At 38.0% G+C, this 22,495-nt stretch overlaps 1 protein-coding gene across 1 annotated transcript; it reads right to left on the bottom strand.

The window, feature by feature from the left end:
* Positions 1-20,640, bottom strand: LOC134665764 (uncharacterized). Its single transcript, XM_063522738.1, has 9 exons — positions 20,503-20,640; positions 7,178-7,272; positions 5,727-5,794; positions 4,871-4,974; positions 3,986-4,065; positions 3,248-3,333; positions 2,773-2,947; positions 2,128-2,234; positions 1-1,503 (listed from the first exon to the last, which is right to left on the bottom strand). Exons 1-9 carry the CDS (start codon positions 20,515-20,517, stop codon positions 1,385-1,387), a joined length of 849 nt encoding a protein of 282 aa, XP_063378808.1. The 5' UTR covers positions 20,518-20,640; the 3' UTR covers positions 1-1,384.
* Positions 20,641-22,495: the final 1,855 nt, after the last annotated feature.

Below are 22,495 nucleotides of genomic sequence, written 5' to 3'. Positions count from 1 at the left end.
TTTATTAATACTTTTTTTATTTCGTTCAATAATGCTCTAAAATAAGTTCAATCAGGTACAAGATAATATACAGGGTGATTCATGAGACGTGAGCAGGACTAATCCTGCACACTCAGTAACTGATAATTGATCGATCACCGTCGTATTTAGGTGAAACAACCACACTTTTTCCTATTTTTCAACTTTTTGGTGAGGGCAAATTTAATTCTCTACAATCATGGTCACCATACAAAACCTAATTAATAAACATAAAACCTCTTTTACGAAGAAAATAAAATGTCAAACCTGAGTGAGATACGAGTTTTCAAAAGTAACCAGACCGTGATGACAGTGATGACATTCAATTTGACACAGAATATCGGTAGTTTAGTATTCTAATGTTAGGGTGACCATCCTCGTCGTAAATAAATTAATAACTTTTTTTTTCAACACGACTAGAAAATTAACGTTAACCTCACTAATACTGATAGGAAACAGTTGCTTATAATTTACGAAAAGCGCAGTGTTAGTCCTGCTCACGTCTCCTGAATCACCCTGTATTAATTATCCTATCATAATCGATGATCTCTTTTTACAAGGTTTAAAATACCCCAGTTTATGAATTTTCTGAATAAAATAATAGGTACATAATATGAAGGTGACACAGTTTTTTATTGCAAAAGGAATTAGATTACTTATCAGATTAGGTGATATAAGCAATAAAATGGTTAGGAATTATGCAGTTTGTCTTGATGTACCTACTCGTATCATTTTTTTTTTGCTTCAAAATATCAATCATATTCAAGTCAAATTGCCGAGCTTTTTAGATTATTTAGTATATTATATTGAATAATGTCGAAATGGGCAGAGTCTTTTTCGTCCAAAACTTGTGTTTGGTTAGTAAAAGATATTAATAACAAATAAAATTATTTGGGGCAGACCAAATCACAGAATCTTCATATATCTACTAATTATCACATGTCTACATTTTATCTACGTACACCGTACACTTCATCAATATGTAAGCGTAGATTGAATTGGCTTATCTCATTCTTAACTTCGCTTTTCAAAGTTTCAATAACAGTTTTCGTAAATATTCGTTGATTTCTAGTTTTTCCGCTTCAGCAGTTTTAGTCAAATTTGTAAAATATCAACAAAAGTTTAAATACAAACTCACGCGGAATCATCGTATTCTTCAATCAGTTAATATAACATTGGTATTGATATTGATTTCAAGGTGGTGAATGGGAAAGTCAGCGTAAATATTTAAACGTCAAGATAGGTTAGCGTGAAGAGTACTTTAAACAAGTTTTCGACTTAGAACATTGACAATATTACAAATGTGACTCAAAACCCTAAAGGGGTTGACACACTACATCTACTGTGCAGATATTTTTCTAGCAGTCTAAGGTTTGCGCGGGGCATGGGCGGGCGCAGGTCTCGCGTTGCGCTTCGGTTCTTCCTTCAACTCGTTGCTCTCCGCTGATTGGCCAACACGCTTCTGCTCTGACGGTGCTGCTGATTCTGAAGACACGGGGTATTAAAATGAGGAATGGACATAACAAATAAACGTAACTAGACTATTAGAGCAATGATAAAAAATATGAATATACAGTTAAAGGCAACCAACCTAGAAATCCTAAAATAAAGGATGCCTCATACTAAAACGGTCCTGGTCCGGGCCGGGGCCTCCTACACTTCAGTTTTCTATAGAAAGCATCACGAGATCACCGATTACGCGTCATACATAACGAAGTGTCAGAAGCCTCGGTCCGGAACCGGACCGTTCTAGTGTGACACATCCTAAAGAGCACTAGTTTGGTGCATTTCCGACCTAAGGAAGTGGAACGCTATGTTTGGAGCATGTGGGATAGAAATTATGGTGGCAAGCAAGGCTCTTCTACAGATCCTCATATATTATGCAGAATGTAGTGTAGATGCGACTTTATTGTTAGACTAAGTAGATGTGTGTAAATGTCTTACTCTTTTATTCTTAAAACTTTACGGGCCTGATTTAGTTAAATTATGCTTTATCCCTTTCTTACAAATACATAAGTCAAAATGACAGATAAAGACAAACGATTATTAGCTAATTGAGGCTTGTAGCGCGTTTATGAATAAGGGGTATCGTAATAATTTTCCACATACGATTGGCATTTGGAGCAGCGTTAGCGACTGCTGCAGGTTGACGGAATGGCACGGGAGCAAGGCGAATCTGCTGTCCCTCTGGTCCCGGTCCTTGAGGTCCAAGTTGTCTAAAATTCACAGATAATTATTATGCATCTATTTGTACTCACTACTAGTACTATACAATGCTTCCACACACCAAGGTCTTAACTAGCAAATGATACCCTACCTGCCCTAGATAAGTTTGTTCCGGTACCAAACAAAAGTTGTTAATTAAGTAATTTTAGATCTAAAATGAATTTTAGAAGATGGTTAACGTTAGTTAGTAAAAAATTCTCCTTACATTAAGCTAATGGCAGTAAAGTTACTGGATATGGTAATTTTTGATATTAAGTAACCAGCGAAAATATCTCAATAAGGTGTAGTGTGTGTACTTCTGGCTGTCGCAGCGCGCCGCCAGTGCTGCGCAGAAACCGCACTGGCAGGATCGCCATGTGAAGTGGGGCGTTAAAGGAGAACTACTTGGTCTTGAGTATAGATTGATTGTATTTTAAGTAACATGTACTCGTACATGCCGTTATTATTATAGTGAGCTATGCACGTGTGTGGGTAACGGGTAGTACACACACTACAATGGGAAGAACCGTTACTCTTAAATATACTTACTGGTATGCTAGGTTAGGATCTTGATACGCCAAGTCGAAAGGTCGCTGCAAGCCAAGAGGCGCTCCCAGAAGTAGTCCAGGGTTCTGCTGAGGCCCCAGGCCAGGTCGGTAGTACCCGTTCACTGGTGACAGCACTGCTTGCCCGGAGGGGTCAAGTAGGATGGCATTTTGGTACCCTGTGGAGGCGAAAAACACAAATTTTGTATAACTTTGTAGGGATATTTAAACATTCATAACAGTAACACCGAAGCGTTTCCAAAAAATATATATTTTTGCTGTTGGATCATTCTTGGCTGATAATAAAATTACAAAGATGATCACTTGTTAATTACTTAATCGATTTGCTTTTGAGAGAAAAAATATTTTACAACTTTACTTTAGTAGGTACGTAACAATGCCATTGCTTTGGTTATCTTCCTAGCATGGAAATGGCAGGTTTTATTTCAAATGGATTTTGTAAAAACAGTTCCTCTTACCATTGGCTGCATATGCTCCAGCGTTGCCCCCTTGAGGTGCTGCAGCTACAATGTATAGGGGCTGGTATCCTCCAACAGTGCCCGGCCTAGAATAAACGAAAAACAATGAGTATAGAAGGCGTAGCATACGTATTGATTTCTTGTTACCTAATTAATCGTGTGTGTATTACAACTGCATAATGCAGATAAGTTGAGATGATAGAAAGAGGACAGGGGGCCGGTTTTTTAATTTCGATCGTTCCATATCGTCACTCGAAAATCGATGGAAAACGGCGAAATGCAAATTTTTGAGATAAGAGCGATAAAAATTTGGAATCTAGTGGTATTGGTCACTCGGAATCAATTCTTTTAGTAGAATTTAAATGCCTAGTAGTGGAGATATTAACTAACGAAATACATGAAATCGAGTGGACGAAATCCAAAAATCGGCCCCCTGGTATTAAACAATATCGGAATTTAATTTAGTGCCATTACACAGTACAAAAGTGCAAAGTACAAAATGCTTCCTAACTACAAAAAACCCTGAAGAGATTCTGAATCATTATTGTATTGTGATCGTGTATGGAGCCGTACATCGATATCTACCTACAATAGTTGTCAAATTTGAGGCAACACATTTAATACAATCAATTAATCTTTACACATCTAATATTAATGAAAGTTGCCTATGTTATACCAACAACAGGATATAATGAAATTGATTATCTCCATTACACAATACTTTTCCTAATTATATACCTGTATCCCGATACTGGCATATGCACAATGAACACCCGCTGTCCAGGCACCAAGCCCGGCAAGTTGGGTGATACTGGGTTCTGAAAATAAAATCCTACGGTTAACATAAGCTTATGTTTGCTTGCTTCTTTCCTGATGCAGGCGCTGAATATTTTTTCTTTTGCTAAACTTTTCTTGATGTGATACATAATTATATGTTTTATGAAAGCGATTTTATTGTATACCAAAAAGTTTCAATATAGTTTTTTGAGATGTTTTAAATATTTTTGTAAATCTTCGCCTATAATATTTTTCACATTAGTTTGGGTACGGGGACAGCTGTCGTCTCAATGCAATGTATGCGTTTAAGCAAAAAAGTTACATATGTCTTTGGTTTAAGTTATAAATGATTCAATGACAACTGCCAATATGTATAATAGGTAGTATAGAAGTAAGAGTGTTTGGGGCCGTGGTCATGATGAAAATCGTTTATCGAAAAACGTTAATCGAAAAGTGCAATGTGTCGAAACCTTACGTTATCATTTCCATATTTTTTAATACCACGGCGGTGGTAAACAATCTTACGGACTGCCTGATGGTAAGCAGTCACCGTAGCCTATGAATACCTGCAACTCCAGAGGTGGACTCTTTAATTAATTAAAATTTATTTGGCGGTTTCCATAAACGATTATCACTTGTCTTAAGCCCCTGCTAATTTGCTAAAACTATTACCCTGATCCGTCAAAGATGACAGACGTTCTATAGGTATTTAAGGGGCCCACTGATTAACAGTCCGCCGGATGGTATCTGCCTGTCAGTTGTTCGGAACTATCAACTTTTTGTCCTGACAGGCCGATTCCGACCGGCGGACTGTTAAACAGTGGGCCCCTTTAGGCTCATACTGACCTGTTGAGGTGGTTGCTGCGGCTGCTGCACTCCTGGTACCAGTTCCACTTCGCTGTCAGGCTCGAGGTTCTCCAGCCGAGCCGGCGCGTTCGCGTTCACTTGACCTGGAATGGAATGTTCCATGAAATTAAATGCATATGGTATTCTACTTAACACCATAGATTAGAGATGCCCTGAGAATAGTGAATTTGGCCGAATACCGAGTACCGAATACTTGGCCCCTCTCTCGGCCGAATACCGAATATTCGGCATGACATGCGAACATTTTGAGTCACAATTATTATGAAAACTGTTCGCCGACAAAGAGTGGTCATTAACAGGCGCTCCCCTCCGTCGAAAATAGGCGGCCAATGGTCAACCACATGTAGGGTTTGCACGACGGATCCGAAATGTATGGGAAGATCCGCGGATCCGGATCCAGATCCGGATAATTTCATACATATCGGATCCGGATTGCAAACCCTAACCACATGTAAACCACATGTATGGGCTGACGTTTATCTGACATGACGTTCCTATACATTTGATGTGCCTCTCCCCCGCAAAAAACGGCAGACTATTTTGTACCGAAAATTATAGACATGGCGTCTCCGTTGGTTATATCCTCTAAGCCGACAAAGCACAACGTTTGTTAAGATATATTTTTATGTTAACATGATTAATGAATTTAGTTAGAGTTTATTTGGTGGCCTTCAAAGAGAATGTAACGACTATGGCCTTGAGATGGAAGCAAATGTCAAATTATTACAAAATATAATTTCATTAGGCATCCGGTTGTTGCCTATTTACTGCTATTGTTCCGAAATCATGTTCCTAAGTAAAAACTGTACAATTTGTATTGTGCTGTCATTGTTACCTTGCTTCTGCTGCGCCTGGTTGTAGTAGTTCGCCACTTCCGCGTTGTCCAAGTAATACTGATCCAACCTAAAATAATAACACATCATACTTATTATTATATAATAATAGTTATTTTGTTTTACAAGGGGGCAAAGTTGTTGTTTAACCGCTCGTGCTAATATTGATACCCGAGCAAGCGAAAGATTCCAAAAGATTCCGAAAAATGGAATCTTGAGCGTTGCGAGGGTTTCAAAGCACGAGGGTTAAACAAAATTTGCCCCAGAGTGAAACACAAAATTTTTCACCACACCAACCCGAAGCAAATATTAAACTTAAAATATCAAACCAAATCAAATCCAAGTGAATGTTATTAAATATTTAACATCCAAAATCATCATTTAAAAGTAAATTCTACCACCAAACATAAGAAAACAACTCAAATTTTGCATTTGATTACTTTGCCTCACATGTGAATAAAATGCAACTTTGCTATCAGCTTTTGAAGTGCAAAGTAAGCCTTTCCGAGCTGGTGTGGTGAAAAAGTTACTGAGTAAGTATAATCTCAAAACCTCCCTGACAACGGTAATGCAAATTATTTTTTGGCTACTATATTAAAAGTTGGGTGGTTTTAGTAGGTACTTTTTACTGGGCTATTTTTATTTTATCATTTAATGGCAGTTTTTATAATATCAGTTGGCACATCTAACTAATTCTCAGTATTGTCGCAGCAGGTTTCCTTCACAAAACTGATGATTGTATCTAAATGACACCTTTGTAGTTACGACGTCCATCTACGAATTAAAATGGTAACAGACGAAACGTTTTACAACTAAGCCGTCTATTTTGTCATTTATCTGGCTTGTCGGGCTTAGCGCCACTTGCACCATTCGTCTAACCCGGAATTAAGCGGTTAAACTGTTAACCTAGTGTCAAATTGTACTGGTAACCACGACAACGCCAGGTTTACCCAGTCAACCCCAGGTTAGTGGAATAGTGCAAGTGGGCCTTAGCCTGTTAGTTAGTTACATAGCCAGTGAGATATTATACTTAGGCCGTACTGAGAATTCCTGGACTGGCCACTTAGAAAAGATAAGTCGTCTCATATATCAGAATCCAGACACTTTCAGTATGGCCCACATATATATTGTAGACTCTTTAGTTTTTTACATCATCAGGCTTATTTGTCTAAGAAATGTTTGGTCTAAGGAAAATAAACTAATCATATTCAAGGTAAAATCCCCGTTTTAGTTATTTAGTTATCAGATTATATTAGCCCGTACCCATCATTTTTAATATGATCTCTTATTCACTTCTCTTTCTTGGTCTTAGTCTCTTAAATACCTAGGCATTTACACATAGATTATACTCGTATATACGAGTATGGTGCAGTTTCACTATCAGAAATCAGAATATGGCTGTCAAAGAGAGAGAGAAAGAGAGAGAGAGATATTACGTAGTTATATAACTTACCCGGGCTGAAAGTTAGGATTCCCAGGCCCCTGGTAGAATCTTGGCTGGCTGGGGGGCGCTGCTGAGACAGCCGCGAGCAAAGCTGCAGTGATGCACTGGAAAATACCCCGTATAATTATAACCTGTCGGTCCACATTTAGATGTTACATCATAATAATGAGGTCTAGTTTTACTAGGTCTATAGTAAATGTGAAAAATAACTGTAATAGACACTTTTATTAGCTTTACAAGACCGGTGTAATATTCCAACCGGTATTCTCCGTGTTATGGATCCTGACCTGACCAATGCACGAAAATGAGTTGTGATTTTTTTACTAAATTACGGTATATGGATTATAGTCAGTCATTTTAGTGATTTTTTATTACTATTTTAGTTCTATTGGATATTAATGAATGAAATATGAAGAATAATGTAGAGTAGAAAAACAATGCAATAAGTAGGAAGTAAATCCACCATCGGAAGTCTTGCAATAAATACTATAATAGGAGTTTTATATCATATCTTCTTCATCTTAATTCATTGCGATTAAACAACATTATCGCAGCTAAAGAACAATGCAAATAGGTCATAGTTACTTCAGTCCTAGTTGGTGAAATATATATCAAAAGAAGATTCAAATGTTTTGTAGGTACTGTAAAGGGGACGGCCTATATGGGAGGACGCTGAGGGCATAGGTATACGGCAGATCAGTTTTTTCGTATATTTTTTCAGTCAGATTACAATTTCAGTAAATATCTACACTCGATGGCTGCCTCTAATCAAATGCCGATTCCGCACCGCGTTCTATACACGGTGTAACATGAGTAAACCGAATAATTTTAACAGCGTATTCCCGATCATATTTAGAAACAAAAATGTCCTATAAACTTTTTTGATATTCGCCTAGTTTCAGAGATATTATTAATAAATAAAAAAACTAGTTTTTATTGTTACATAGTTTAAAAGGCCTTTTTGATGGTGATGTTGCTGCTATGGGACGTAGTCTAAATATCCTTATTGATAGATGTCAAAAACTGACAAGTAAAACTTTGCGAAAAGTAGGTTCTACGAAAAAAAAATGTAAAAATCAATTTTAAGTGACAAGTTTGCCAATAACATTTATTTTTTATGTACAAATACACTCAAAAAATTTAAAAAATTAACCAAAAAAATATTTTTTTTTGGCGAAATTGACCTAAACTCATTACATTTTTTACTTCTATTGACCTTAGAAATGCGTGGTTAAAATTATTCGGTTTACTCATGTTACACCGTGTATTTGAAAGCGGGCTCATATTCTAGTTTTGAATATCGCGACTAGCCAGTCACAGATTAAAAAAGGCTGTAAATGTTGCAAACCTTTACAGTACCTTATAAAAATCTAGTGTATTTATGGCCATATAAAATCATATAGCGAGCATCGAACCTCCCGACGTGCAACAGCGTTAAGGATGACTCACGCTAGACCGGGCCGCGCCCGGGCCGAGGCGTCCGACATAGCTACCATGCCAGTTACCATGGTTACCAGTACAATTTGACACTGGGTTAACGGCTTAGCAGGTTAACCCCGGGTTAGTGAGATCGTACAAATGACCCTAACAATGTTGATTTCGTCTATTTTAGTAACTTGATCATGACAACCATGATGACAATAACGAATATGGGTCTCACGTTCATTAAGATTACCCGATTAGCATTCTGTAGCGGTAGACGGGCAATTTAACTTCATCTAAACCTCATTGCCAAGATTGATTTCAAATAGGCGACGTCGCGGGCATCACACATAGCAGATTTTATGGTTTTTTACAGACATATATTGAAAAGGACTATGTGTAGTATAATGTACCACGGTTTACTTAGATATAGGGATATAAATACATTCAAACAGTGATATACCTAATGTGTTTTGATGATTGTAAAAAGCGACGTGCTTAGCAGTTTATGTATGTCCATTCCAGGTTTAATGTTTGGATCGGATATAATAAAAAGCCAAATCATTTCATCTAAGGACTTATAAATAATACAAGATGGACTCGGCCAGGCCGTATGAATTTTCTCCGTGAAGCACTTTAATTGTCACTAAAATTCGTTTGAGTGATCTAGTTAGATAGTTCATAGGGACTTTAATAAAGCAAAAATAATAGCCCAGACGACCCGGGACAGGCAGTCCTGGCGAAGAATTACTAGGAGAGCCGACCCCAAATGATGGGATTAAGGTTAGGAAGAAGAAGATCTACTTAGATATTTAGATATGTGTCTGTGATTTTCTATGAAGATTCGCAACTTTCGAGACACAGTTTTCCGGTGCCCGGCCTCCGAGGAGCAAGGTGAGCCGTGTGTTTGAATTATAATGGACGTCGGGGACCGATGCTCGGTTTTATTAGAAAGGCCAAATGATTAGACTTCAATGACTTGATCGTTAAATTCGCTATATGTCATCATGTTTTATGGCGTCAATGTCAATTGGTGCCGTTTTGGAAAGATCCTATATTAAATATACAGTGTGGAAAGATAAGTCGGGCCCTGGAGGGAAACTACCTTAAATCCTTAAGCTGGCTCAGTTTACTTAGAGGAGACATTCCTTTCTTTTAAAATAGAAATAAAACTGCATTCAAAGATTTTCTAAAACACGTTTGCCTCGCCCGGGACTCGAACCGACTAAAAATTCCGACAAATAAAAACTCGCAATTTTATTCTACTATCTCCAAGAAACATTAGGTCTTACACTCGTCTGTCGTACAAAATATCCATAATATCTAATATTTAGTACTCAAGATTTTTTTAGACAAGCCAAATTGAAGATAAAAGAAAAATACTTTGAATACAGTTTTGTTTCTTTTTAAAAATAAAGGAATGTCTCCTTTAAGTAAAATGAGCTAGCTTAAGGATTTAAGGTAGTTTCCCTCCAGGGCCCGACTTCTCTTTCCACCCTGTATATTATACAGACACCATTAACAGATTCACCGATGAACAGCTGCCAGATGCCAAGATCAAGGAATAGTGAAAGTGTAGCAAAAAAGTAGTAGGAATTTATAGCTTGCAAAATATCTAACTTGTTACGTTTATGCGTCCTACTATTCAAATTGTACTACTGATAATAATTAGTTTAATCCTGTCATGTTTACATAAAATTTACAGAAAGGAGCGTCAATAGTTTTTGCCTCATTTGGTCTAATTTACAATGAATAGCTACTACATACAGTCGCCATCATATATATAGGAGCGGCCAAGGTGCTCACAAATATCTGAGCACGCGTCTATTGTCAAGGCGTTAGAGTGCTTGTTCAGATATTGTGAACACCTTGGCCGCTCCGATATATCTGATGGCGACTGTACCTGTTATGTAGTATCTTCTATTCATACATAATAAATTAGACCGGCTATACGTAACGAATGCGTGAATATGATTGGATAGTTACACACAATTATGTGAGTGTTACATCAAATAGGAACTAAAGAAATAATTCAAATTTTATTGTTCCCACGTTTCCTGTCACGAATGGCTACGTTTCCATTATAAGGATACCTAAATTACCTATCACAAAAAACTCTCAATTTTATAAATATCAATTTTATAGCAAAAACACACCACGATCTCAATGCAGTCTAGGATGTATCATGTTGACGTAAAAGAAGTCTATTCACTCTCGATATATCTATCTATATCTATCTATTTCTATTCTATTCTATCTATCTATCTATATCTTCTATACATCTATACATATAATAAAGCTGTAGAGGGTCGAAAGTCTGTACATGGAAGATATTTGAAAAAAAGTTGGCGGGGGATACTTAGAATCGATAACAGAACACGTTCCAACAGTTTTTAGAATTTTTGTCTGTTTATCTGTTTATCTGTTTATCTGTTTATCTGTTTATCTGTTTATCTGTTTATCTGTTTGTCTGTTTATTTGAACGCGCATCACGTGAAAACGGCTGAACAGATTTTGATACAAACTTTACTAATCTGTCGAGAAAATCTCCGGCCAGGTTATAGGCTATAAAAATTTAACCCTTAAAAGGGGGGGTAGCCACAACACTCGCTTGATTTAAGTTTGCCCCTGAATCTTATGGCGCTACGTAGGAAGGAGGGGCAAACTTTTTTCAAATATGTGCTACCACTATTGAGTACCCTGGTAAACTAACAGATGGCGCTGAATTTAATACGTAGTGACATGAATAGCCACCGAGGAAGGTTTTTGCCAAATTAACTCTAAGTTTAGATGAGGGGGTACGGACATCAACAAATTTAACTGAATAATTATGTCGATTTTATAATATACAACAAAATTAAAAGACAGTAAATTAATTACCCCTCATTGCACAGTGGCATCTTTTTCACGTCTACCCGAAAAAAAGAGAGAGAGAGTGTATTGTGTTTTCAGCGTTCGTGTTTGTATGTAGGTATATATTTATTTATCTGAGTTTCTTTATTACACCTTAACTTCTGAATGCCTTAAGTAGTACATAGTAAAAATGTACAACTGTCTATCAAATTACGTTTTTATATCGAAAAATTTTCGCGCTCGCTTCGCTCGCGTTTTCAATCACTTTCTAAGATATGATAAAGGTGACATTCAGGTGGCGACTGCAGCAGCATTACTCTGCTGTAACGTTACTGCTGCGGTACTGTCAATTTTCGTCATAAAATGATGTGACTGATTTCCATACTAAAAGTAAAAATGTACAACTGTCTATCATATTGCGTTTTTTTATCCAAAAATTTTCGCGCTCGCTTCGCTCGCGTTTACAATCACTTTCTAAGATATGATACAGGAGTCATTCGGGTGGCGACTGCAGCAGCATTACTCTGTTACAACGTTACTGCTACAGCACTGTCAATTTTCGTGATAAAATTATGTGACTGATTTCCATACTAAAAGTAAAAATGTACAACTGTCTATCATATTGCGTTTTTGTATCGAAATATTTTCGCGCTCGCTTCGCTCGCGTTTTCGATCACTTTCTAAGATATGATAAAGGTGACATTCAGGTGTCGACTGCAGCAGCATTACTCTGTTACAACGTTACTACTGCAGCATTGTCAATTTTCGTGATAAAATAATGTGACTGATTTCCATACTAAAAGTAAAAAACTACAACTGTCTATCAAATTGCGTTTTTATATCGAAAAATTTTCCCGCTCGCTTTGCTCGCGTTTTTAATTACATTCTCACCTAAGATATGATAAAGGTGACATTCGGGTGGCGAATACAGCAGCATTAGGTACTCTGTTGCAACATTCGTGATAAAATGATGTGACTGATTTCCATTCTCAGCTGTAATGTTGCAATGAACTTCACTCAATTTACCAAAAAAAAATAATGTAAACTTAATGACCCTAGGGAGAGGAGGCATCATGGTCTAGAAATGCTTAGGGCATCAAAATATCTTAATCCGGCACTGCTTCGGACTTAACCCGACGTACGTGTCGCGCTGTACGCGTTCCAAAGCCGGGCGCCTTCGGCGCCCTCATACTAAAAGTGTCGGGAGTAGCCCGACGTACGTGGCGCGCTGTACGCGTTCCAAAGCCGGGCGCCTACGGCACCCTCATACTAAAAGTGTCGGGCGTAGACTGACGTACGTGACACGCTGTACGCGTTCCAAAGCAGGGCACCTTCAGCGCCCTCATACTAAAAGTCAGGCGTAGACCGACGTACGTGACACGCTGTACGCATTCCAAAGCCGGGCGCCCTCATACACAGAGCGTCGGGCGTAACGTACGCGTTTCAAAGCTGGGCGTCTTCGGCGCCCTCATACTAAAAGAGTCGGGCGTAGACCGACGTACGTGACACGCTGTACGCTTGCCAAAGTTGGGCGCCGAAGGCACCCTCATACTCAAAGCGTCGGGCTACTCCCGGCGCACGTGGCACGCTGTACGCGTTCCAAATCCGGGCGCCTTCGGCGCCCTCATACTAAAAGAATCGGGCGTAGACCGACGTACGTGACACCCTGTACGCTAGCCAAAGTTGGGCGCCGTAGGCACCCTCATACTCAAAGCGTCGGGCTACTCCCGACGCACGTGGCACGCTGTACGCGTTCCAAATTCGGGCGCCTTCGGCGCCCTCATACTAAAAGTGTCGGGCGTAGGCCGACGTACGTGATACGCTGTACGCGTTCCAAAGCCGGGCGCCTCCCTCATACTCAAAGCGTCGGGCGTAACCCGACGTACGTGGCACGCTGTACGCTTGCCAAAGTTGGGAGCCGAAGGCACCCTCATACTCAAAGCGTCGGGCTAAGCCCGACGCACGTGGCGCGCTGAATGCGTTCCAAAGCCGGGCTCCTTCGGCGCCCTCATACTAAAAGAGTCGGGAATTGCCCGACGTATGTGGCGCATTGCACGCGGTCCAAAGCTAAGCGACTTCGACTTTCTCATACTAAAAGAGTCGGGCGTAGTCGGACTACTACAAATCGCGCTCTAAAAAGTATGAAACAATAAGATAGAATTATTTTAAGAAATTATCATGCAGGAAATTATAAATGCTATAATTTTTTGAATAGAAAAATACAGCGTAATGTAATTTACTATTTTTTATATATTTAGCAGCTTACTGACACAAACCGAATTCCACGCGGGCGGAGCCGCGGGCACAGCTAGTTATAAATATAATAATTGGAATAGTCATAACCCTAGTCATAATTTAATCTAATGTTATTTATGAATGTTAATAGTAATTTCAAATATAAATTGTATTTTAATTATGTGTAAGTTGTTTGTTAATTTTAATTTTATTTCATTTAAAATATGGACTGTCAACTGTCTGAAATAAATTATTTTTATTTTATTTATTTTTTTATTAGCATTATTTCACTTCAATCAATATGAAAATCCCGCCCTCAGTCAAATGTTCTGTTTGTATTGTGAGACTATTTCATTTAAGTAAGTATAAGAATTACCTAGGCAAGTTAAAGTATCGCAAGTAGGGATGTAACGATACATGATTTTGCCGATACGATACCGATACCGATTATTTAAGTAAATAATCGGCGATACCGATACAGATACCGATATCAATGGCACAGTAGTTAGCTAATAGATATAACAAATAAGGAATTATTTGCTTATTATGCATAAAACATACATATGTATTAATAGACACTCGATTTTGTGAAGTGTGAAAAACTGTAAAACTAATAAAGAAAAATGCCAAATCAAAATCAAAGAAAACATTTATTTAGGTAACCACCAAGCAATCAATGCAAAAGCAAATCCAAATCAGTAATTATAGTTTACTTTAGGGCCCCTCGACATCTAGCGTCTCTCGAGCGTCGGCGTCTGGTCAGCGCTATGGAAAATGACGTCGCTGCGCAGTTGCGTCGACGTTGCGTCGAGCAGCGGCCATAGAATTGTAGACGCCGACGCTCGAAAGACGCCAGATGTGGGGGGGCCCTTAGGTAGTTTTTACCCGACTACGCCAACGCAAAAGGAGGGTTATTTGTTATGGAAACAAAGTCTATTCAAATTATTAGCAACGTCATTCGTCTCGCGCGCTTTTCAAACTGTAATATCGGCTGAATTTAAATCGGCGATGCCGATATATCGGTCTGCCGATTATATCGGCCGATATATCGTATCGGTATCGGTATCGTTACATCCCTAATCGCAAGACAACATTTTCCATTTTTTTCGCGCAGTTTTAATTATTTAATGTACAAAAATGCTGTTAAATGTTCTTATATTTATAAATAAGTTGCATAAATAATTAATATTGCGCAAATGAAATGGAAAAGGACAATAGTTACTATAAGTAGTGTATTAATAAAATTAATTATGATGTATGTATTGGTAGATTATCTGTTCGTAAGAGAATAAGTTCGTGCACACACAATTTGATCACCTGACTCGCTTATGTACAGTCAGTAGGTAATATTATTTGCTTAAGCGCCTTTGCATACAAACTTCAATGCAAGGGGGTGACTTTTCTCTGCATCTGACTGTACATACTTATGCTGTGACTGTACTAATGGATGAACAGAAGGCGCCACTAGTCACTCTATCTTACATCCATATCCAGCGTCCAGTCAACAGTCGTGATTATCTTTTTTTTGCCCTTTTAATGCGTAATCTGAAGCATCCGGAAGTGATCATCACACAGCCATAAATAAAATAAATTACCATTAATACCTATTAATGTATTCTTTGAGACGCGGGCTAGGGTAAACTATGGTAATTAAAGCTATCGGGGCACGTCATACCTAAGCTTGTTGAATTACCCAGATACCTTATTTAAAAACCGTTTTATCTTGGCTGTGGATTTAGTCCTAGTATTACTTGAACTGTTGCTCTGTAATAGCTAGGTGTAATCGAACTTACACACAAGCTGGTTTATTAAAGGCAACTGATAAGAGCGTACTTAATAGTATTAAATGAAACGAGAAAAACTAATAGGTTCGTCTAAGAGGCGCCTAATGGCCTATTATTCAATGAATGCCAAGACCGATTCATCAGTTGCTATCTTGATGATACCTGTATGTCCCATCATACGTTTAATTGTTGCTCCTAGGGGTGGAAGAGGGTCCAAATTCAACAAGTGTATTGACAATAAACACTTAATTTAAATTTACTTGCTGACATGATTTCGCTGGCCCAATAATACAGGGTTCTATGTTACATTTTCAAGACAGTAAAAAATCCGACTTAATGTCACTATGACAATGTTCAAATTTTAGTGGAACCCTGTAATATTGGGCCAGCGATTTGTTAAACGTCAATTTATGATTGTGATCTCCTTAACAGGCAGGGGAACGCTTTTGCTTAAAAGTGACATTCCATTTCCAACTGCAGCTGCAATACTGTTCGTTTTACTATGGAAACGCCTCGCTGTAATTGTCAATTTCCATAGTAAAATGAACAGTATTGCAGCTGCAGTTGGAAATGGAATGTCACTCTTACACTAGCGCCAGCACACGACTTTTTCTACGTAAAGAAATTAGTTTCTAATAAAAACTATTCTATGTCCTTTCCTGGGACTCAAACTGCCTCTATACTAAATTTAATCTAAACCGGTTCAGCGGTTTAAGCGTTAAAAAGCCATTTGTTACGTGTTGAAGCCAGGGATAGATAATTGAACCGCTGGTGACCAATGTATAAATTAAAATAAAAACACACAAGTACACTAAATGCTAGATTTCTGAATTCTAAGTTAAAACTTAGTGTTGGACGCCAAGAGGAGTTTAAACCACGACGGTTTGGGATTCCTGCTAATCCGAAAGTACGCCGGCTAGCGTAAATACTGATGATATTTTAAACCCGAGGTGGTATTTAAAGTGGAGACAGTGTCGACAGAAAGGCAGCCAGACATAGTTATTTCCACATGTATAGCTTTAAGTAGGGATTTGTAGGGATTCTTAACTTGACCATACCTCGCCTGCTAGACGATCTATAATTATATCGGGTGTGGCCTGCAATATGAGCAAAAAATTTAACTGTAGGCGTACTCCTCGTACTGACCAACATTTGTTCAGCAACTTTTAAAAATAACTTGTGGTTTGATTTTTAATACACTTGAAAGTTTATTCTGAAACGCAATGTATTGCAAATTTTATTATGTTTAAGGCGTTACAAGCAACGTCAATCACAAATGATATGGCATGGCGATGGCGTCCATTGAAGATAATATTTATTTTGTATGAAAAATAGTACGTCTAAATACTTCATAATTTTTAAAAGTTGTTGAACAAAAGTGTCACCGTTTGAGGAGTACAATCTTTCTATGTTTCTCTTTGTCTCTTGTTTTAATTATTTGCTCGTGTTACAGGCCACACCCGGTATAAAGCATTGTATTCAAGACAGTATCCCGTTGAACGGAGCAGTGATGTCACACACACACGACCTTTAACGATGGTGTGCCGATGTGGGTGAAGGCCCTACGACCACTACATACTAATACGAGAACAATCCCCGCCGGCTTCCTTCCGTCGTTATCAAATTACATTAATTACGAACATTATGTAAAGGATCCGCTTGCTTGCTTACAAACCTGTCTCTTATTTTAATGATTATCCTGTGATGACAGAGTATTCATCAAAACTTTAGCCAGTGGACAAATTACATTGTATCTGTTATTTGTACATAAAGTGATTATAGTTAGACCAAGAAAAGTTTGCAGAGGTTTTGACAACACGCAGTGCCAGTGTTATTTATACGTCATACTTTCCTAGAAGTTTGGCGTTTAAAATAACACTTTTACTGTATGTGCTAATCGCTGCAGACTTCTCTAGGTTCAACTCTACTACTACTACATATTTACAGTGTCGAAATGCTAAAAAAACGAACTATAAAATTTCACGTTTGTAATACGTTTTCCGGTTAACAATAGTAAGTAGGTAAACGTTACCTAGCTCTATGAAGTAAACGTGTTACAGTTACTTTTATTTGTACAAGTCCGATTTAACTTTAAGTCGCATAACTCCTCAGATAGACATCTAAATACATAATAATTCGTGAACAACGGTAAGCACGTGGTCCGAAAACAGAGCTGTTTGCATGCAAATGTGTCTTGCGGGGCCGACGAACCCGAGGTGACAGTCGGACAAAAAGACTGACTGACAAAGGCCTTGACAGTTTCCAAAGTGGACTCAACGATATTGATTACCATGAGTCATTTTAGGGATGCGATAGTGATAGTAAATTTGTACACTCGGTAGTAATAATAGAGTCCGTCTAAAGTAACTTCTATTGTATGTCTCTAAGGCGATATAGCGACTCCACAGAGCGGCTGGTTGTACAAGGAAGAGTAGAGGTAACCAGACAGCGCGGCAGGTCACCTATGCGCTGGACTGACCAAATATAATCCGCAGTGGGAAACCGCTATCTGACTGCGCCAGACAGTCTACCAACAGGGAGAGACGGAGATCGTGCGAAAAGCTGTATTCGCCTCTATTACCAATGCGGACGCCTCATCGTGACCACGACCGCTCTGTCACGAGCAGTGGCGGATTTGCCTTAAGGTTCAGTAGGCCTGGGCCTAGGGCGGCAAGATATTAAGGGGCGGCAAACTGTGCCAAATAACTCGCCGATGATAACAAGATATAACTCAAAATGTAGTCAATATGATGGGTGCTGAAAAAGGGTGGTTACAGGGACTGGAGCCTACGGCGGCAAAGACTGCAAATCCGCCACTGGTCACGACTGTCACGAGTGGTCAAGAGCGAAGCGACGGAGAAGAAGAAACTAACTTTTTGCACCGACTTGAACAGGACAAAAAGAGGGAGTCTCATTATTTATCATTTCATAATTAGAATTAGTCTAAACATTTATTCAAGTATTTAGGGCAATCGTAATGTCGATTGTCCAACTGTGTCTTAGACCATTGCAGTCACATTGCACAAGTTGTCACGCGCATTTTAACATGTGGCATCGAAATCCCTTTATTTCCAAACCGTCTGCAATTTGTCCCATAATTACGGTGCAGAGAGCCGAGGGACGCGCGTCGCTGCGTTCGCGCATACGACCTGGATTCGACATATTTCGATAGCACTTATACCATAGAGAAAAAAGTACATAGAGTGCTCACTCCTTACGTCAGTTTTGGTACCAAAACGACTATTATTTTCTTAGTCGAGATACTTACTACTTGACAATAGATCTAAAAGTCGACAGTAGATAGAAAAATCCAATGCTCAACAATTTTCAGCTAATATTATAACCGGATTAACCGGAACTCTATTTTGAACTCCCTCTGCTTCTAATATTAGTTATAAATTGTTGGTCAATACAATTTTCGTGTATCGCCACACGAGAGACATCTGGTATCGAGTAGCGGTAGTGATAATTCCGCTACTCGATGTTAGATGTCGACTACGAAAATAATAGTTGTTGTGGTGTATGGAGTGAGCACTCTATTCTTACTTGACATTACATCCCTGGTTAGGTAATGCAGCTGAACACTGGTGGCCTGGTAAGGACTTCCAAATCGGACATTGATATTTCTACATATATGGCTGTAATTCCTAACCATTGGTGCATGCTTAGGTATTTACTTAATACTGGTGGTGGTCACATCCAATAACATATAGATAACACATAATTTTGCTGTTAACAAGCACAAGCTGATCAAATTATATGTAGTTTAGTATAGACATGTAAGCTACGTACGGCTTTCAGATGTTAGTTTTAAGGCGGGATTCCAACATTGTGCGGCACTGTTGCGGCAATTATAATATGTTTGTGCCGCACAGAAACGCACACTGATGGAATCCCGCCTTTATAGCTAGGTACTCATTTTTGTTTTGATTAAGTATAGTTTTGTGCAAAATGAAGTTCTGAAATGAAATTCTGAAGTGGTTTTAAAGATTTGACTTGTTGAACAATGTTCATTAAATGCACATGAAATAAATAAATTAAATAATGTGCATAAAAATATGTTGTTGTTTATTGATGTTAAATGTTAAATAGTGTGTATTTTAACCTGTATTACATAAATTGTTATACTATATTAGTTTAGATGTTTGCGTCTTCAAAACATCATCATTCCTGTCCCGACTAAATAAAAAAAAAGAATATGTTACCCTTTATCAAATTACCCTATGGAAATTTAAAAAACTACATACCTAAGTAACGATATAGAGATACAAATATTTGGTAGTGTTTGTTTATCATTTCTTGGGTATAAGTAGGTATATTGGTAGCCCTTCGAGCGAAATATGTACAGTCAGCCAAGAAAGTGGTCTACCACCTGATTGATAGAGTCGAAAAGTGGTAGATCACTTTCTTGGCTGACCGTACCTACCTATCTCCGTCGTTTTAATAGCCCATCAACATGCACACTAACGCCACTGCTACTTAGATAATCGTGATTATTTAAATTTAACGACAGGTATTTAAAAAGGGATACATTAAAATATTTAAACTAAACTAAACTAGTTTTTATGCTGCTGGATTAGCTAGCGCACGCAGTGCAAGTGTTATTTAAACGTCATAATTTCAAGTTCGACGTTTAAAATAACACTTGCACTACGTGTGACATCAAAATCGTTGCAGACTTTTCTTGGTCTAACTCTAAGAGATTAGTGAGATTACGGATACTGGTATATACTGGTTTAGTAATTAACATAAATCTTGCCCAATTAATGTTTCGTTTTATGTACTCACCTACAAATATTTGTTTATCTTATACGAGTAAGTAGGTACCATATCAGTTCCAACTTTTATACTCTGGATTTTTCACAACATATAAGTACAAAAAAAAAAACTATTTTAACAATAAAATTTGAGTAGCTACCTACGAGAAAAAGTTTTAGTTATATTTTTTACTCATTCACTATGAACTACTATAATTACCAAATAATGTAACCTTTTGTTAAGATTTTTAACCTACGTAAAAAGAAATAAAATCAAACTCACAATAAAGACGGTCATGTTGTCCCCGGGCGCACGCGTGAAGAAATGCGCGGGACTCGTGCGCACCTCGCTTATATCGACTTTCCGCTACGTATTGTTTACGTTTTCCTCTGCAATACGATGCATCCTTAGGAATTTTAGCGTAAACTGAGTCACAGTTCATTGATATGTAAAAATGCCCTAACCATGAACATTTGTGCGTCTTGATTTAATCCTTTGACCGCCGAGCAGCGTTCCCAAAAAATATGCCCTAAAGAGACGCGCAAATCACCATTATTGAAAACAAAAATTGTATTTAAAATGAAAGCTTAGAAGTACATCAGGACTAGAGATATAGTACATTTGTAGGGAATAATTATATTAATACTATCTTCTTGACGTGTAATGCACACGCGTAGGCATGGAGGTCGTTGGTGGTTTTTGATACTTTTGATTCACACTTCTGAAATAATATAATTTAAGTAGGTAATTTGGCATTTTGCCACTTGTGAACCTAAATCTAAGTCCGTTTTATTTATCACCTTGCCTTTGCTCTCGTTACTCTCTATGGTATGACCATTATTACAGAAAGGTATAAAAAAAAGTCTACATTTTATTTTCGCACAGAGCTTCCTCCGGACTTTTTTGGAAGTCCATCAAATAGAAAAGTCACTATCTAGACATACGTTGACAAGTCTGTAGCCTGGTAATCTTCTATCTATCTATCTATATATAATATATAATCTATATATATTTTATATATAAATGCAAGTGTCCTGACTGACTGACTGACTGACTGATTCATCAACGCAGAGCCGAAACTACAAAAGCCAGAAAGTTGAAATTGGCACACCAGATTGCATTTATAAAGTGTACAAGAGATAAGAAGCGATTTTGAAAAATTCAACCCCTAAGGGGGTTAGAAAGGGGATGAAAGTTTGTATGGGGTTAAAGTTTTCTTTTAAGCTAGGAATTTGAAACTTCGTAAAAAGATTAAAATACAAGAAAACTAATTTCAGCATTTTTGAAAATCATCCCCCAAGGTGGTGAGAAAGGGGTTGAAAGTTTGTATGGAGATCAGATATTTTGTGAGTGCGGAATGCGGAACTTGAATCTTTGTATAAGGGCATAGGTACCTATTATGAGAATAGGTACAAGAAAAGTAATTTCAGCAACCAACATCAAAATCCACTTGACTTAAAACTTCAAACAACTTGCTAAAAAAGAAAAGTACTTAATTTCAACATTGCTTGGATATGAAAATTATAGGTACTAAAGATGTAAAATGTTGAAGATAAGATTCCACGCGGACGAAGTCGCGGGCAACAGCTAGTATTATATAAGCAAGTGAGTTTACCATATTAATGTGTCAGTGAGTGGGCCTCCTTTAACGCTTAAAACTTTAAAACCATTTCATCAGTAATTTTTAAGAAGGCGCATCACATAATATTCTGTTGCTAATGGCTAAAGCTCATTTTATATTGTTTACCAATAGCGCCTGTAATAGTTGATTCCGGTATTTTCAAGGTATTTATTGTTTATCGTTATGCTTTGGCGTAGATCCAATAGATAGTCTTAGTCAAGGCTTAGTAGATACACTTTAAACCTATATGACGTATTCTTATTCTAGACAAACTAAATTATCGATCGTGCAGTCTATCCGGTGGTCCTTCACTCCTTACAACATACTTATACAGAGGGTGCTAATAGTGTTAAGACTTTAAATTAGGAGAGGTAAGGGATCTGGGACCATTGGGCAGTCGGGAGGCTCGGGCACCCCCTTGTAAATCAGGACTTAACAAGAGGGTGGCCGAGCCACCCAATAGTCCCCTACCTCCCCTACCCTTTCAAACCTACATTTACAGTAGGCAAATATACTTCAGGAAACCCCATAAATATCCATATGTATTCCTTAAACTGCAAACATAACAAGCCAATATTCCAAAAATAGGTGTACACGATCTTATTGTCGGTTTCTTAGAGGTTAAAGATGTTTGTGAACTCGACTATATATAAG

Source organism: Cydia fagiglandana, chromosome 7, assembly GCF_963556715.1.
Source record: "Cydia fagiglandana chromosome 7, ilCydFagi1.1, whole genome shotgun sequence".
NCBI classification, from domain to species: domain Eukaryota; kingdom Metazoa; phylum Arthropoda; class Insecta; order Lepidoptera; family Tortricidae; genus Cydia; species Cydia fagiglandana.
This window is presented reverse-complemented; position numbering and strand designations above follow the sequence as displayed.

What these genes read in the sequence shown, in the direction of transcription:
- LOC134665764 (XM_063522738.1), bottom strand. An exon ending in CCAGGCGCAGCAGAAGCAAG is followed by an intron (nt 4,975 to 5,726) that starts GTAACAATGACA and finishes ATTCCATTCCAG; the next exon opens with GTCAAGTGAACGCGAACGCG. An exon ending in TGGAGCATATGCAGCCAATG is followed by an intron (nt 2,948 to 3,247) that starts GTAAGAGGAACT and finishes TCGCCTCCACAG; the next exon opens with GGTACCAAAATGCCATCCTA.